Source organism: Pseudonaja textilis, chromosome 2 (genome assembly GCF_049901715.1).
Source record: "Pseudonaja textilis isolate UNSWEBS1 chromosome 2, rPseTex1.2, whole genome shotgun sequence".
In the NCBI taxonomy this organism is placed as follows: Eukaryota; Metazoa; Chordata; class Lepidosauria; order Squamata; family Elapidae; genus Pseudonaja; species Pseudonaja textilis.
In genome coordinates, this window is record NC_141991.1 from 153,222,211 (window position 1) to 153,241,274 (window position 19,064).

The following is a 19,064-nucleotide window of genomic DNA, read 5'->3' on the forward strand; positions in this document are numbered from 1 at the left end:
TCAGACTTCCGGGTCTATGACCGGAGCAGCCTACCTTCTGCAATGTGCTTGTTGCCCCTCCAATCAGCAATACGGGAGATTCTGCCATTTGGGCATTTTTCATAGCTGTCACAGTATTTGTTACTCCAGGTCCTGCTGTCACTGCAGCAACTCCCACTGTTCCTGCAACAGAAAAAAATCAAACAAAGTGTTATTGGGTCTGTGTACTCCTCCCACAGAAAAAGTGAAGTACAAAGCAATACCTGAGAGTCTGGCCACTGCATCTGCTGCAAATACAGCAGTCACCTCATGCCTTGTGTCCACAACACGAATGCCCAATTTCTCACTAGCCACCAAAATGGGGGAGATGTGTCCACCCACCAGCGTGAACAAGTAGTGCACACCATGAGCTTTCAGCACCTCTGCCACTATCTCCCCACCATGCCGGGTACTTTTAGGATCCACCTAGAAAAGATAAGGACACATGTTGATGCTATTTAACAGAAGTCATACAACAAAAATCTGTTTGTCACAATTCTCTCTAATACAGAACCAGAGGAATGAACTGCAGATATATAAAAACTAGGAATAATTTTAATTTTTTACTGTCTCTTAAAAGCTACCTGCCAAAAATATTTCATTATCTGAGTAATTTTTTCAAGAATACAACCTCCACTAAGGATGTATTGTATACATATGATTCCAGCAGTTGTAAAGGTTCCAGAAATTATCCGGTTCAATCAGTAACTGCGAGACAGACATCATCTCAAAGTGCTCCATTAAAACCAGGAACTGGTAACATCTGTGAAATTCTGAAACTGAAGCTCTTTTCAGACTTCCCACAAAATTCCAACTACACCCACCCATTTCTCTACACATCATAAAACACACGAACCAATTAATATGCAGCTTCAATTACCAGCTGCCACACTCTGTAACCTTGAACTCTCAAACTAATATATTTTGTCTACTAAAAGCTATTGAATTACATCACTCCCTCCCACATTCTTCAACTCTATGGTAGCGATAAATTCCAGAGCTGACAGCTGTTTTATTTCACCATTCTGTTGTAAAATGGCTTTACCTGATGCCAGAATTGATAAATCAGTCCTAGTTTGTACACCAGTCCAAGAGCAGTTACTGTAAAAGTTCCCAACAGTGCCAGCACCCATATTGAGGAACTTTCCAGGCCTAAGGTTTCAGCCACCATCATGAGATTTATTCAGCACCAGCTAGGGATACACTTCAGTTCTGAAAAAGGAAACAGACACAGAAATGGCATTCCATCAGCTATATATTCATAGCTATATATTTAAGCCATACTAACATTAAAATTGTAGTCTATTTCAGATGCTATTCAAATTATGGACAAAAATTAAGCAAATTATAAATACTGTAAATAATGCTATTAAAATATAATTTAATAACACTTTATCTAAGATAGCCTGCATTGTACTAAAATGGTCGGCAAGTGAACTTCTAGCATGACTTGCTGAGTTGCACTAAGTCACAATGGAATATTGCGGGGAAATAGCATAGACCTAAGAAAGGAAGCAACATCCATTTATGAAGGCAGTAAAGCAAAGATGGCATTTTTGACCAGAGAACAGGAGAGAAGAGAAAGGATTAACCACCATCTGGATACATGAAGGTATCTAAAAATGAAACCTGGGAAGAACGCTATACTGCCACAAAATACACTACAGCAACAAAATTTAACCTACTCAATTTGAAATAACTTGTTCAATCTTTGACAGTTTATCTTCAATTCTATTTTGTTCTCTCTAATTGTTAGGAAATCATTATGAATTGCAATGTAGTATACATCTTGACATGAAGAGGGAAGACTAATGGTTTACTTGATTCCAGAAGCTGAAAGGCAGTGGTGAAAGAAATATATGGTGCATATTGCTTAACTAGGGAAATCAATATTTTCTAAAGTGAGAAAAATTTAAGATAGCAATAATGAGACAGTAGCCAACTCCCAAGCTTCGCAGAGATCAAAATTCACAATTTGCAAAATTGAAGTTGTGCTATATGAGTTGCATCAAAGAACCAAAAGAAAATTGACTTGGCAATCCAAGAAGTTAATATTTTAAGAAGATAGGAGCAGAGTGTCAGTACAAAATTGGAACAAATGCTGCACATGGAGGGGTGCAATTTCCTAGGTGCAATTTATGACTTAGTTTGATCAGCATTTTTGTTTCTAGAATGCTTGGGGTATGAACAATGCCCAAATGAAGAAGAAAAAGCCACACTGCTCAAAGTAGGTTATTCCTGCCATTGGCCTGTAGCTGAAATTTTGGCTTTCAGTGGTTGAGCAACTATCTCCTGTATAAACAAATTACAGGGCAGCTGAACATTGTCTGCCTAAATAAGATTTTAAATTACCTTCCTAGGTCATACCAAAGCTTTATATACGTCTAAATCATTGACTATTCTGTTACAGTAATTATGAAGCATATGCATGTAGTTAGCATATGCATGTATTTGATTAATAAATAGTCAGAAAATTTGATTTAAATACTTTTTTGTCAACTATTTTAATTCAACCCTTATAGAACTCAAGTAAAATATTGGATGGCCAGAATTTGGCTCTAGATTCACCTTTCTGTTGCTGTTGATGAACTAATTAAAAATGACAATTTTAACCATTTCTGCTCTTGAGTAATAAAAGCAATATCTGAGCCTACATTTGCCTAACCATATTTTTACCGTTTACTTATTTTACAATATTTATAAGACATAAATCATCCCAATCCTGATGGAACTCCAGATGAGTACGTGCAAATCAAAATGTTAAAATGTTTTATATTTTATATTCCCATTTTTATGATATTGTAAGATGTACAGAATTAATACTAATAGTGAGTGAGTGGCATACAAAGTTAATAAATAAATAAAAAATAAATTTAAATATAAAAATTGCAATATCATCAAAAAATATCAGTTTTGTAAATATAAATGCCTTTAAGCTAAATTAAACTAAAAGCTGGGGTGGAGCTTACATCGCGGCAAGAATGGTGAGCTTTCATGGGGCTCTGTGTTAAGTCGCCATATTCTACCTGTCAGGAGCAGTGGTGGGATTCAAATTTTTTTTCTACCGGTTCTGTGGGCATGGCTTGGTGGGCATGGCAGGGGAAGGATACTGTAAAATCTCCAGTCAAGAGATGGTATTTGCCAGTTCTCCAAACTACTAAAAATTTCCGCTACCACTTTTCCAGAACTGGTCAGAACCTGCTGAATACCACCTCTGGTCAGGAGGTCCAATTGGATTCAATTAGACCCAAGCCACCTTGGAGAGGTGGCGGAGGTACGGGGAACTTCTGCTGATCACAGAGAGTCTGCAAACTCTCTGTTTGATTCTGGAAAACTGATCCTGACAAGGGGAAAAGAATGCCATTAAATTGACTGGACTGAGGCTATGACAGCTCTGATGAAAGAGCAGTAAAGGAGACAAGCAGAGAAGAAGAGAGCCTGCAGCCCAGGGGTGGGATTCTACTGGTTCTGTCTGGCTCTGTAGAACCAGTAGCTGTGAAGAGCAGCAGACACAGAACCGGTTCTGTGTCTCCTACTGTTTTGGCCCACCCACCTACCTGGGCTCTTACCTGACCTTTATTTCCTCAGCTGCTGACCTCAGCTGCTTTGCGCGGCACAGTTGCAGTTGAAGAAGCAGGAAAAAAGCGCTTTTTCAAATGCTGCTCAGCTGCGTACAGCACTGCTCAGCTGTCTAGGCAGCAAGCTGATGTTTCACATGCATGCACAGAGCGCGTCAGGCACACATGCGTGTGAAACGTGCATGCATGCGTAAAACATAAATCACCAAACTGGTAGTTACACCGGTCGGATCCCACCCCTGCTAAAGCCTGACATGGAAGAAGCTGGCCTTATGGCAGACCCGGAGGCGTGACTGCTGATCCGAAGAGGCAAGGAAAGATAAAAGACAGTACGGCAGTAGCAGGTGAGCTGTGGATGTAGCCGAGTCTAGAAGATCGGTGAAAATTAAGCCAGAGAGCAGCTAAAAATCGAAGGGAGTGTCCAACAAGTGTTAAGCTCAAAGGACAAGCGGCAGCTGATTCTTTTTTCCTTCTTGCGTTAGGAGCAGAATGATATTCGGAAGGAAAGATCAGACAGCGGGGGGAGGACAAGTACTGCTTGAAAAAATAGCCTTTCGAAGATTGATACTGTGAAGCTCCAACAGAAAAAAGACAGGTTTGACAGATGTGAAGAGAAACTTCGGATGAATGACTGTGCAGTGTGTGAGACCGCCATTGTGAGAAGAGACAAGAACGAAGAACTGAGAACTGATGCAATACAGACAAGTGATAATTAACGGAAAAACTTTTTATATGTGCTGAACCTGAATTGTTGGAAGTGTAAGAAATCACAAGGTAAGGTACCTTCTACCATGTCTGGTGGCTATGCCCAGAGATTAAAAAATATTGGATTAAGATACAAACATGGCTAGATGAAATTACCCATTGCAGGTTGGAGTTGAAGCCTGAATTGTTTCTCCAGGGAATTATCAAGGATAAAAACCCTAAAAAGATCCAATATTTGATTATACATATAATCATGGTAGCAAGAATCACACTAGCTCAGGCTTGGAAGATGTCTACCACAGCACATCGTCAGATGGAGTAATAATTTGTAAAATTCTGGAATGTGCAGAAATGGATAGACTCACTTTGAAATTAAATGACAAAGATTCAGAACATTATACGTTCTGGGGACTTTTCAAGAAATACTAGCCAAAAATGAAGAAAAGATTAAAACGATTGAAGAGAAGTCAGAACAACTAGAGAAAAAAAATAGAGGAAATGAATCAGAAACTAACACAGGACAATAAAGAACTGGAAGGAACTGTTATTCAATTGCAAATGGAAAAGACTGAAAGTTCCCGAGGTTCCAGAATATCGAGGAAGAAAAAGAGGAAAACTTAGCTGAGTTGATGGTAGAGTTACAGACTCAAACCTTACAGATAACAACACATGAGATGAGGGCTGAGATAGACGAAGTGTTCAAAATTCATACTAGCTATGCTAGAAAGAGGTAACTTCCAACGAAGGTGCATGTAAGATTTCCGAAAAAAATCAACAAGAGCAGAAATTCTTAAAAAAACAAGAGAGGAAACCCTAAAATATAAGGGAAGAGAGATTGTGGTTTTAAAACAATTGCCCAGAAGAGTTAGAGATCAGTGGAATTCCTGACAGGACAGTTGATTAAACACCAAGTAAAGTTTAGATGGCTGATATCAGATGGAATTTTGGTTACCTGGAATGACAAAAGACATAGACTGGACCAGGGGTGGGATTCAAATTTTTTAACAACTGGTTCTGTGGGCGTGGCTTGGTGGGCGTGACTGATTATGTGACTGGGTGGGCATGGCTAGGTGGTCATGTGACTGGGTGGGTGTGGCCAACTCGACATCACTCATGCCAAGGGGCGCTTCTCCTCACCTGGCATCTCATGACCATGGGAATGCTGCAACGGTTTTAAGTGTGAAAAAGTCATGTCACTTTTCTCAGTGCCATTATAACTTTGAATGATCACTAAATGAACTGTTGTAAGTCAAGGATTACCTGTACAAAAATACAAAAAGCTTCTTTGCTTGCAAAAAGCTACCCTAAGTACCAATCATTAGATTAAAAATACCTGCAAGCCGGAGTTACAAATCAGGCAGGATGCCAGAGCACCTTGAGGAATTAATATAGTTAAAATGCAATGATAACTATCAGCAGCCAACTATTACCCAGAAAGCGAAACCTTTTAGCAGAGAGGTAATTTAAGCTCTCCAGAAAGAGCACACTCAGGAGAAGCAATCCTTAGATCCATTTAACAGATAACAGATAATCAGAGTTGGAAGGGACCTTGTAGTCATCTAGTCCAACCCCCCACCCAAGTGGAAGACCCTACACCATTTCTGATCTACACCTTCTCAATCTCTTCTTGAAGGTCTCAAATGATGGCGCTCACACAACTTTTGAGGGCAAGGTGTTCCATTGGTTGATTGTTCTGTCAGAAAGTTTCTTCTTATTTCCAGGTTAAATCTCTCCTTGTTCAGTTTCCATCCATTATTCCTTGTCTGGGTTACAGGTGCTTTAGAAAACAGCTTGACCCCTTCCTCTCTGTGGCAGCGCCTCAAATATTGGAAGACTGCTATCATGTCTCCCCTGGTCCTTCTCTTCACTAGACTAGTCAAGCCCAGTTCCTGTAACTGTTCTTCATATGTTTTAGCCTCCAGTCCCCAATCATCCTGGTTGCTCTTCTCTGTACTTTTTCTAGAGTCTCAACATCTTTTTTGTAATGTGGTGAACAAAACTGGATGCAGTACTCTAGGTGTGGTCTTACTAAGGCTTTATAGAGTGGTATTAGTACCTCCCTTGATCTTGATTGTATCCCTCTGTTAATACAATTTAGGATTGCATTAGCTTTTTTGGCTGCTGCTGCATACTGCTGGCTCATATTTAGCTGGTTGTCCACTAAGACTCCAAGATCCCTCTCACAGTTACCGCTATTGAGCCTGGTTTCACCCAGTCTATATGTGTACTTTTGGTTTTGCTTGCCTATATGTACAACTTTACTTTTCTCTATATTGACTTGCATTTTGTTAGATACCACCCAGTGTTCTAGTCTGTCAAGATCCATCTGGATCTTTAGCCTATCTTCTTGGGTGTTAGCTATTCCTGCCAACTTAGTATCATCTGCAAATTTAGGTTGTGGTCTACTTTGTTGAATGCCTTGCTGAAATCTAAATATATTATGTCCACAGTATTTTGCTTGTCTATTAATTTAGTCACTGTGTTGAAGAATGAAATGAGATTGGTTTGGCATGATTTGTTCTTAACAAACCTGTGCTGACTGCTAGTTATTATTTACTTGTTTCTAGATGTTGGCAGATATTTTTTTATTATCTTTTCCAGTATCTTTCCAGGTATTGATGTTAGGCTGATTGATCTATAGTTTCCTGGGTCTGTTTTTTTCCCCCCGCTTTTTTGAAGATGGGAACCACATCAGCTCTTTTCCAGTCCTCTGGTAGTTCTCCGGTGCGCCAGGATTTTTGAAAGATATGGTGCAGTGGTTCTGAGATAATACCTGCCAGCTCCTTTAAAACTCTGGGATGTAATCCATCAGGCCCTGGTGATTTGTGTTCATCAAGATCAAACATGTGTTCTCTTACTATTTTTTGTGCTTATTTTAACTTTTATTTCTGTCTTTTAGAGTTATGTTTTGGGTGGGTTGAGCTATAGTTTCTTTTTGCATGAAGACCGATGCAAAGAATGAGTTAAGCAGTTCTGCTTTCTCTCTGTTGCCTGTTACTTCCTTGCCATCTTCTCTCTTTAGTGGACCAACTGTTTCCTTGATTTTTTTCACGTTATTTATATGTTGGAAGAAACTTTTTTTATTATCTTTGACTTTTGTTGCAAGTCTTTGTCTTTGCAGATTCTGGCTATATGCTGATATTCTGCCTTAGTTGTATGTCCTTCTTTCCATTTTTTCTACTTGTCCTTTTTTTCTTTCAATTTGCCAGAGAGATCTTTGTGCAGCCATACTGGTTTCTTCTTGGATTTCTTGTTTTTCTTTCTCGGTGGTATTGTGCTAGTCTGGACTTCTATGATTGTACTTTTCAGAGTTTCCCAAGATTCTTGAGCTGTTTTCCCCTTTAGGATTTTCATCCATGGAATCTTTCCCAAATTCTCTCTGAATTTATTAAAAGCAACTCTTTTAAAATCCAAGACTCTGGTGTCATTATGTTCTATTGCTTGTGTTTGTGTTATGTTGAATTCTAGTACAGGTGAAACTCGAAAAATTGGAATATCGTGCAAAAGTTCATTTATTTCAGTAATGCAACTTAAAAGGTGAAACTAATATATGAGATAGACTCATTACATGCACAGCAAGAGAGTTCAAGCCGTGATTTGCCATAATTGTGATGATTATGGCTTACAGCTCATGAGAACCCCAAATCCACAATCTCAGAAAATTAGAATATTGTGAAAAGGTTCAATATTCCAGGCTGAAAGTGTCCCAGTCTAATCAGCTAATTAAGCCATAACACCTGCAAAGGGTTCCTGAGCCTTTAAATGGTCTCTCAGTCTGGTTCAGTAGGAATCACAATAATGGGAAAGACTGCTGACCTGAAAGTTGTGCAGAAAACCATCATTGACACCCTCCATAAGGAGGGAAAGCTCAAAAGGTAATTGGAAAAGAAGTTGGATGTTCCCAAAGTGCTGTATCAAAGCACATTAATAGAAAGTTATGTGGAAGGGGAAAGTGTGGAAGAAAAAGGTGCACAAGCAGCAGGGATGACCGCAGCCTGGAGAGGATTGTCAGGAAAAGGCCATTCAAAAGTGTTGGGGACTTTCACAAAGAGTGGACTGAGGCTGGAGTCAGTGCATCAAGAGCCAACACACACAGACGGATCCTGGACACGGGCTTCAAATGTCGTATTCCTCTTGTCAGGCCGCTCTTGAAGAACAAACAACGTCAGAAGCGTCTTACCTGGGCTAAAGAAAAACAGAACTGGTCTGTTGCTCAGTGGTCCAAAGTCCTCTTTTCTGATGAGAGCAACTTTTGCATCTCATTTGGAAACCAAGGACCCAGAGTCTGGAAGAAGAATGGAGAGGCACACACTGCAAGATGCTTGAAGTCCAGTGTGAAGTTTCCACAGTCTGTGTTGATTTGGGGAGCCATGTCATCTGCTGGTGTTGGTCAACTGTGCTTCATTAAGTCCTGGATCAATGCAGCCATCTATCAGGAGATTTTGGAGCACTTCATGCTTCCTTCCGCAGATGAGCTTTATGGGGATGCTGACTTCATTTTCCAGCAGGACTTGGCACCAAAACCTCGTTCAATGACCGTGTGATTACTGTGTTTGATTGGCTAGCAAAACTCACCTGACCTGAACCCCATCGAGAATCTATGGGGCATTGCCAAGAGAAAGATGAGAGACATGAGACCAAACAATGAAGAAGAGCTGAAGGCCGCTATAGAAGCATCCTGGTCTTCCATAACACCTCAGCAGTGCCACAGGCTGATAGCTTCCATGCCACGCTGCATTGAGGCAGTAATTGCTGCAAAAGGGGCCCAAACCAAGTACTGAGTACATATGCATGCTTATACTTTTCAGAGGTCTGATATTGTTCTATGTACAATCCTTGTTTTATTGATTGCATGTAATATTCTAATTTTCTGAGATAGTGGTTTTGGGGTTTTCATGAGCTGTAAGCCATAATCATCACAATTATGGCAAATCACAGCTTGAACTATCTTGCTTTGCATGTAATGATCTATCTCATATATTAGTTTCACCTTTTAAGTTGCATTATGAAATAAATGAACTTTTGCACGATATTCTAATTTTTCGAGTTTCACCTGTATGACATGGTCACTCAACTCCCTCTATCACTTCTTCTCTGTTTGTAAGAATTAAGTCCAGTATGGCTGTCCCTTTAGTTCCATCCTCTACCTTTTGGACAACAAAATTGTCAGCTAGGTTGGTTAGGAACTTATTTCTCACTTGGTGCAGAATTAGTTTTCCAATTGAAATCAGGATAATTGAAGTCCCCCATTACTACTGTTGTGTGTTTTCTGCATATGTTTGTTAGTTGGTTGGCAAAAGGACATCTATTTTTTTCTGCTTGATTGGGTGGCCTATAATATACACCTATGGCCATGTCATTCGTTTTTTCTTTTATATTGACCCATATGCATTCTAGGTTTTCATCTCTGGTTTCATGCATTTCTGTAGCAATACAGTGCAACTCCACCTCCTCTTTTATGGAGTCTGTTTTTTTTAATAGTTTGTATCCTTCTACCAGTATGTTCCAATCATGGGTTTTATCCCACCAAGTTTCTGCTGTTCCAACTATATCATATCTACCTTCATGTATTCGTAGTTCGAGTTCACCCTGTTTGTTCCCCAGACTTTGTGCATTTGTATATAGGCACTTAAGATCTTTATGTCTGACACTGTGTTTACTGTCTACATAACCTCTGTTATGCCTGCCTGCCCCTACTTTCTTGCCACCTGTTTGATTAATGCACATGGTATGGCACTCACTATTAAATACTTGATTTTGGTTGACAGCCAGGTTGATAATCTTACCTGCACAAAGATCTATTTTGCATGCACTGGTATCCTTATTAATTTTAGGTTGCTGGGGACAGAAATTTTCTGTATCCATTAATTCTCTGTCCCTGCTGTTCAGTTTAAATGTTTATCCAGAAAATGTGTGAATTTAATGCCAAGTAACTCAGTCCCTTTCTTTGATGGATGCAATCCATCTCTTTTGTACAGTTTTTCATTGGACCAGCTGCAGACATCATGACTAATAAAACCAAACCCTTCCCTTTTACACCACTCCTTTAGCCACACATGAAATTCCGCTACACGCTGACCTTTCCTTTTTTGTTCCTTGTATACTGGTAGAATCTCTGAAAAGATAAGCCTACAGCCCATATTACTAAGTTCATACGCCAAGCTCTGGAAGTCTTTCTGAACAGAAAGTACATCCTTCTGGGACAGATCATTTGTACCAAGATGTATAATAGCATCATCATCACAATCCTTACTGGCATTCTTAACTAAGAATATGCTTCTTGTCTCTGCTGGCAGTAGCACCTGGCAGACACCTGATCTCTTTCAAAACCTTTGTATCCTTTCCTAAATTTACATCCTTTACAACTGAGTCCCCAAACAGAAGGTGGCTTCTCTTTTTAGATGCCTTGCTCGTCTTGTGTGACTGATGCGTAATACCTGATTCACACTTTCTCCTTTCCAAAGTAAATTCTTCTTCTAGGACCATTATCACCGGCTTATTTGAGTTATCATTATCACAACTACCTTGACCTATTACTTTAGTGTCCCCTATTAAGGTCAGCAAGGGCACTCCCCCCCTGAAAAAAAATCTGAAAAGTAGCCAGGGGTGCAGGGGTTGCCTAAACACCCACCGCGGTCTGCGCAGCGCCCCGGTGGGAATTAAATTGGCAACGCCCCCTTGAAGCTTTAGCAGAGTAAAGTAATCAAAAGTGATTTTTCAAGGTGAGTCTGCATGATAGTTTTATTATTTGACAAAAATAAAAAAATAAAACACACCATGAGAATGCTCTCGGGCAAAGGGTTTCACATTTAAAAAATAAAACAAACAAACAAAAACAACAAACAAACCCTGCTTAACAGACAGAAAAACAGCCACAATGCTTCACCTCTAATTGGACTTTCTCTTTGTTCCCTTTCCTTTGATCAGCATTGCTTCTCTATGCTTCTTTCTAGCTAGTTGAGCTGATAGCATAACTTTGAGTCTGGCCTGTCTTTTGGCTACAGTTGTCTTCCTCTTCAGTTCCAGATTGGCCCTCTTTGCTGCAAGCTTCTGTTTTATTGTCTTCAGTTCTTCCGTGTACGATTTATGTGCCCTTCTCATATTTCTTACAAGACTTGGATTCACTGGGTTATGTTCAAGGTCCTTCCTTTGATACTGCTGTACAGCAGACTTCCCTGAAGCCTTCAATGAGTATTTAACACTTTGAAGAGCATCAAATGTCCTTATACCAAGGCGAGATGTCTTGGAAGTTATAATGTTACCCATTAGGCTGAAAGAACTCTCAACTTGGGGTCCATGGAAGCAGCTCATGATTGCTTGATATTCATGATATTCATGAAAAGGCAAGAATACTTTCCTGCTGAAGCAATCCCAGTCCACCAGTTGTCTACCATTGCTTGGTCTGCTGCACTAGGTATCCTGGCATCACTGTGATACCGGTGAACCTCTAGTATGTAGGGCTCTACCTCTGAAGCTTCCAAGACATTTGGTAGAAGCTCTGGAAGTGTCTTCATGCACTTCAGTGCTTTGGAGTGTCCTCTCACAATGGGGTCTGTTGCTGAGAAATGAGCAAGTAATTTGTTCTTGATAGGCAGTTTTTCCTGCAAGCATTTTCCAGGTGAAACATAGGCAGACCTTGCCCTAGTAAGGAATCCATTCTTCACCTCCTTCTTCTCTTTCTTGAGAATCTCTTTCGCTTCAGGCCCAACAAACATGTCTATACATGGTAAGAAAGAAGTCTCAGCTTGGACATCTACTGCACACACTTTACAGTCACGAAGTACTTCTGGCTTCACAAAGCATGCAAAGAAGTTCTTTGTCATGTCTACAAGTTCATCATGCAGTTTGTGGATTTTTGTTTCCTTCTTCTGAAACACCAGAACAAACTTCTTCAATAGAGGTAAGGAAGCACAGTAGAAATGAAGGAGCAATCTTGTGTAGCTGCGATTCACAAACAGCTTCTGTGTGTTTCTTTCTTTTTGTTGTTTCCCCTCTCCTGTCATCTTCTCTCTGAGCTTGACTTGAATTGCTCTGATAGCCCTGACAGCTTCGTCTCCAATATCCTTTGTGTTGAAGATACCCTTGCACAAGAAGAAAAAATGCTGACGATCGAATGAAGGTAGGAAGGAGAAGTAGAAGATAGCGTACACTTCAAACAACCTTAGAGTGTCAACTGCTACATCATACACACTAAGCCACCTGGTTGGAACATATCTCTCTGGCATGGTGAACTTTACTCCAAGAATGATGCTCAGCTCCACCAAGTACTGGCGAAGATCTGTAGACCATTTGAAATCATTGTAGATGGAGGTGAATAGCTCTTCTAAATAATGTTCAAAAGCACTTGAGAACTTCTTGCAAGAATTGTGTACATGTGTACATGATGACACACATCTCCATCAATGTCCAGGAGATGTGGAGCATGCTTTGTCCTTATCTGTGTCTCCAATCCAGCCTTTGAGCCCCTTATAACATTGCAGGAATCCATGAGAATAAACATGACATTTTCCCACGGTATGTTGTGTTGTTTTAGCAATGCATAGATTTCTTTTTCAAGATTCTCACTGTTCACCACTATCAAACTAAATGAGGCAAAGTGCTGAATTGTAACCTTCTTCAGAGAATCAGAGCAGTAGCTCACCAGGACAGTCAAAATTTTCTTGTTGCTGTCAGAGGTTGCCTCATCAATGTTCATTGAGAACTTGCTGCTTTGCAGGTCCTTCACTAAGTTATCTTTGATAGTCTTCACAAGGCCATATTGCATTTTATATGATGCAGTATTCTGTCCATGGAGAGTTGACTTAGGACCTTGGGATCTCCAGCAAAAGCATGTGACAAGCTGATCAAATCTGGTGCCAAGCTGAATGGAAGCGACTTCTCTGCAAGAAACAGCAACAGCATGGCCTCGTGGTTAGTAACTCTGTCCACGAGAGGAACCGAAGCTTGAAGAGGTGGACAAGATGGTGTTTGACTTGACAAAAGGGTGCAAGCCATATGTTGAGCTGGAGGTTGATGTTGAGGGAGCAAATGCAGCTGTAAAAAGAGAGAGGGAGAGGTAAAACAAAGTAATATGACATCATAATAATGATGATGGTGATAATAACTACAATTATAATTATTATTATGTTATTATTAATAACAATGTACTACTATAAAATTTATGATACTAAGTACTGACATTTCCTATATAATTAATATTACAGGAAAGAAATAATTTTTGAAGATATTGTGAGATTTGTCATGCTTTAAAACATTTTTAGAAGTACAATTTATGACGCATTTACTTCATGTTTCAATACCAAAATACCTTGAAATTATTTACAAATTTATCTTCCCTAAAGTCATAAATGTTCATAGATTTCCTCTGAGGCAGATGTTGAATTGGAGGCATGATTTTTCTCCTGATCTAAACTTGCTGAGTTCACTCCTTCAATCACTTAATCTCTAATTAAATTTCATCAAATAAATCAAACCAGCATAAAAACCCCATTCACGTAAGATCGGAATGGAGCCGTCTACTCGAGCCGACCAACAAACCCCCACAACACAGAGACTCGTGCCACCAGTATTCACCCCGGAACTCTGGCAGGGCTAGCCTGCAGTACGCCCCGATATAGTCAGCTGGTTTGCTTCGGCAATTCAGGGATCATATCGAAATTGCAGTCAGCACCACTATTCAATGACTAATTAACTTCGTGAAGGGGGGAAAATTTGGGGCTAAAACAGACACATTTTTCATGTAAAAATTATCTACACACTCTACAGTAACTTTCCAATGCCAATTTTGGGGACTTATGGTTTTAAAAATTGAGGGATTTCATGAAGAGTTTTCTGTATATTTCGAGCTGGGCATCCCTGCAATAGCACTGTCTAAATGCCGATCCCGTACACACGCAAGCACAAAAATGAACGAACGAATTCAAAGTTTTAGTTGTAACTTGGTCCGGATGTGAAGACAGAAATGATTACAAAACATAAAATAAATGAGATCACAGATGAAACTTACCACTAAGGCTGTAATTTGTCTCCCTAAGTTTCTTCACGTCCATGTGTTTCTTCTTTGTCATATGCCGCTTTATCACAACGAGGCCACCCTTCTCATAGGTGATAACACCTTCACACCAAACACAAAATGCTTTCCCTGGTTTCGCGACTTTTCTGATGCATTCAGATATCATGGTGCCCTCAACAGTTCTCTGGGTCCATTCCCAATTCCACTTGTCATGGACAGTTCCATCAATTTTCCTGACAAGGGCTTCATCCTTTCTTTCCAAAATTTTCCACCGAGAAGCCATGCTGGTTTTGCTGTCTTTAGGTACGGGAGGCCAAATCCAGCATGTGCATAAGCAACGGCGATACACGGCGTGTTGTAAAAGTAGATATTTTCACGCGATTAATTTTCGCGTTCGGTCGAGTTTTTTTTTTTTTGAATAAATTTTTTTATTTATTTTTTAATAACAAGCATACATAACAACATTAACATAAACATAACACAAAAAACATAAAAATATCCTTCTTCATAAGTTTACATACCGTGCATCGATTAGTTTACCACTTTTTTTTGTGCATCCATTTCCCAGTCACTAGTATAATTATATTACATAATAGCTCATATTATCAATCAATAATTGTATAACCTAATATCATCACTAAAAAAAAATCATTTATAATTTTGTTAATTCATATTTTAACGAGATAACTATAATTTGCTTAATTTATTTTACAATAAATCATAAGATCATACCAAATCAACCTTGATAATGTTTTATAAAGATAATATCAAAAAAAAAATTTTTTTTATGCTAAATCAAATATTCTATCATTATGTTTTATTATCTAACCATTGATAAAAAAGATCCCAAACTTCATAAAATTGTTTATCTTCTTGTTCTCTGATTTCAAATGTCAATTTACTAATTTCAGCACAGTCCAATATTTTCTTAATAATTTCTTCTTCTGATGGAGTTTTCTCACTCTTCCAGTTCTTAGCAAATACAATCCTAGCCGCTGTCAATACATTTACAATCAAATACTTCAAATTTTTATTATATATATCAGGTAAGATTCCCAATAAAAAAATCTCTGGTTTCAAGTCTATATGTGTCTTTATCATTTTTTCCAACCATATGCGGATTTTAGTCCAATATTTTCTAGCATCCTCACAAGTCCACCACATATGGTAGTATGAGCCAGGTATCTGATGACATTTCCAACATTTTTCAGATTTATTCTTAAACATTCTTGCAATTCTTGTCGGGGGAAAATGCCACCTGTAAAACATCTTATACAAGTTTTCTTTATAAGCTGTTGACATTGTCATTTTATAATTTTGAGACCACAATTTTTCCCATTTCTCCAAATCAATCCCATATCCAAAATTCTTCCCCCAAGCAATCATCGTTTCTTTAACTTGTTCCTCCTCTAATAAAATTTCCAACAAATAACTGTATAATTTTTTAATCACTTTTTCATCAGTACCTGTCAAAATCTTATCTAAATCAGTCAATTTATCATAAAATCCCTCCGCTTTAGAATCTATAAGATACCTTGAATGTATTTGCGCATATGAAAACCAATTCATCTTTATGCCTTGTTCTTCTAGTTTTTGCATTGTTTTAAGTTCACTCTTTTCATCCAATATTTCCCCATATCTAACTGTTTGTTCCTTCTCATATATTATAGGATAAGAAAAGGCTTCAATAGTTGATAACCAGACTGGGATTTTCAAATAACATTTTCTCTCAATTTTCTCCCAATTCAACCATAAAGACTCCCTTATGTAATGCCTTCTAAAATAGCCCTGCAATTTAGTTCCCTTATACCACAAAAAAGCATGCCATCCCAGTAATAAATCATGCCCCTCTAGTGTCAACAATCTAGTCTTTTTTAATGTTATCCAATCCTTAACCCACATTAAATTTGCCACTTGGTAATACAACTCCCAATTCGGAAGGCCAAAACCTCCTCTAATTCTAGCATCTTGCAGAAGTTTTAATTTTATTCTGGCTTTCTTACCTTGCCATATAAACTTCAACACAATTTTATTTAAATCTTCAAAGTAGTCTTTACCAAGCCTAATTGGTATGGTTTGGAATAAATATAAAATTCTGGGTAAAATATTCATCTTGATTGTTGAGATTCTACTTATCAATGACAGTTGTAGATTTTCCCATTTTTTCAAATCAAATGCTATCTGTTGTTTAAGTTTAACATAGTTATTCTCTTTCAATGTAGTACATCTTGACGTCAAATATATCCCCAGATATTTAACCTTATTCGTAACTTGTATTTTCAATAAATCTGCCAATTCATCTCTTTGTTTTAATAACATATTCTTTGTCAAGATCTTTGTTTTATCTTTGTTTATTTTCAAGCCCGCCATCTCACCATACATCTCTATCTTTTCCAGTAGCTTTAAAGCTATTCCTAGAGGATCTTCCAAAATAAAAACCAAGTCATCCGCAAAGGCTTGCAATTTAAATTCCTCCTTCTTAATTTTCATTCCTTTTATATTTGGATCTTCTCTAATGTTTCTATTCAGCACTTCCAAAGTCAATACAAATAACAACGGTGATAATGGACAACCTTGTCTTGTGCCTTTTCTTATATTAATAGAATCTGTAAAATCTCCCTCTATCATCACTCTTGCCGTTTGTTTATCATATATGGCTTCTATTGCTTGAATAAATTTTCTAGCAAAGCCCATCTGTTCCAATTAGAAAAACATGAATCTCCAATTCACATTATCAAATGCTTTTTGGGCTTCTAAAAATACCAAAGCCATTTGTCTTTCAGGGTGTGCCTCGTAATATTCCAAAGTGTCCAAAATTACCCTCATATTATCCCTAATTTGTCTCCTTGGCAGGAATCCATTCTGGTCAGGATGAATAAAGTTATTTAGATATCTTTTGAGCCTTTCTGCCAAGATGGAAGCAAAGATTTTGTAATCTGCATTCAATAAAGAAATAGGTCTATAGTTCTTAATTTGTGATAGATCAGTCCCTTCTTTTGGAATAAGTGTAATATAAGCTTCTAACCATGTTTTAGGTATTTTCTTATTTAACATGGCTTCATTCATAACTTCTAACAATGGAATGCTCAACGATTCTTGTAATGTTTTATAAAATTCTGCCGGGAGCCCATCTGGGCCTGGTGCTTTTCCATTATTCTGCCTATTAAATGCTTCCGTTAGTTCCATCATTGTTATGGTACTTTCTAACATTTTTTCAGTCTCTTCAGATATCTTGGGTAGGTTAGCATTTTGTAGATAAAGCTTAATTCTTTCCTCATCAAAATCCTCCTGTTTATATAATTGTCCATAAAAGTCTTGGATAATTATCTTTTTGTCCTTATTACCATAACATATTTGACCTTGATCATCTATTAACTGTACTATTCTCCTAGATTCTTTCTCCTTTCTCAATTTATATGCTAGCCATCTACCTGGTTTATTTGCATCTTCAAAATAGTTCTGTTTAGCACTTCTAATTTTTTGTGCCAACTCCTCTTTCTCCGCCTGACCCATCTTATGTTTAATTATATCCATTTTGAATTTAATATCTTTTTTCTGTGGCATATTCTGCAAATCTTTTTCCAGTTTTTTATAATCATCTTCTAAAGCTTTAATAGTTTGCCTCTTCCTAATATTCTTTTTCTTTGTATAGTCCATTATTAATCCTCTCACATATGCCTTCATTGTATCCCAAACATTCTGCATTGAAGTATCTTCTTTATTTTCACTGAAGAAGAAGGCCAATTCTTTGTCCATCCATTGTATAAAGTCTTTTTCCTTTAAGATAGCGTTATTTAATGTCCATCTAGATCTTCTTCTTTGTCCTTTCCATTTAATTGTCATAGGGTTATGGTCAGCCCATATACCCGTTTCTATATTTGTTTCTTGAATGTTAGATATTAGTTCTGATGAGGTCCAAATCATATCTATTCTGGACCATGATAAGTGTCTATTTGAATAAAAAGTATATTGCTGGGTTTTACCATTTCTTTCTCTCCATATATCTTTTAAATTTAATTCATCTACCATTTTAAAAAAGGATTTAGGGAGAGTCTTTCTATTTTGTTTTAATGCTGTTGCTGTATAGTCGAATTTATTATCTACAATTCCATTAAGATCTCCCATCATAATTATATTGCCATGGTCCAGTCCAATTAATTTCATATGTAGCTTTTTATAAAATTCTTCTTGTTTATCGTTCGGAGCATAAATTGCAACAAGTAATATTTTTATATTGTTATCCACTATTTCAACCATTAATACTCTTCCATCTTCATCAGTATAAACCAATTTTGCTATAATATTTTCTTTAATATACAGGACCATTCCTCTTTTCTTACAGTTAGTCAAGGAAGTAAAAATTTTCCCCCGTTTTGGTCTTACCAATAATCGTTGATATTGTTTTTTAATATGTACTTCTTGTAGGCAAATTATATCAAATTTTAACTTCTCTAATTTATGAAAGATTTTTCTTCTTTTAATAGCAGAGTTCAATCCATTTATATTCATAGAAATCAATTTTTTTTCCTCCATAGTTATGTTTTATATTTAGGTCTAACAGTTCTTGTGGATCTTACTTCACGTTGTTCTTTGGTCTCCATTTGTCCACCTACCGCACCTTCTTCTTTCCCCGGTCTCATCTGGTCTTCTTGAGGCTCAATTACAAAGGTCTCTTTTTCTGTCTCTATTTCTCTTCTTCCAAAAAATTTGTTGTGGAATAATTCCGCTTTCTCAATTGAGTCGATTCTGTG

At 37.8% G+C, this 19,064-nt stretch overlaps 1 protein-coding gene across 2 annotated transcripts in view; it reads right to left on the reverse strand.

Moving 5' to 3' along the window:
- Positions 1–19,064, reverse strand: part of HACL2 (2-hydroxyacyl-CoA lyase 2) — an 80,235-nt gene that overhangs the window by 46,575 nt on the left and 14,596 nt on the right. The window contains exons 1-4 of one of the 2 annotated variants that reach the window (XM_087926016.1): positions 11,188–11,322; positions 1,064–1,230; positions 243–444; positions 35–162 (exon numbers count right to left, since the gene is read on the reverse strand). In XM_087926016.1, coding sequence (XP_087782142.1) covers positions 35–162; positions 243–444; positions 1,064–1,192 — 459 coding nt within the window. In that variant the 5' untranslated portion in view covers positions 1,193–1,230; positions 11,188–11,322. Of the gene's footprint in view, positions 1–34; positions 163–242; positions 445–1,063; positions 1,231–11,187; positions 11,323–19,064 lie in introns of those variants that run through there. The other variant, XM_026716725.2, reaches the window with a different exon arrangement.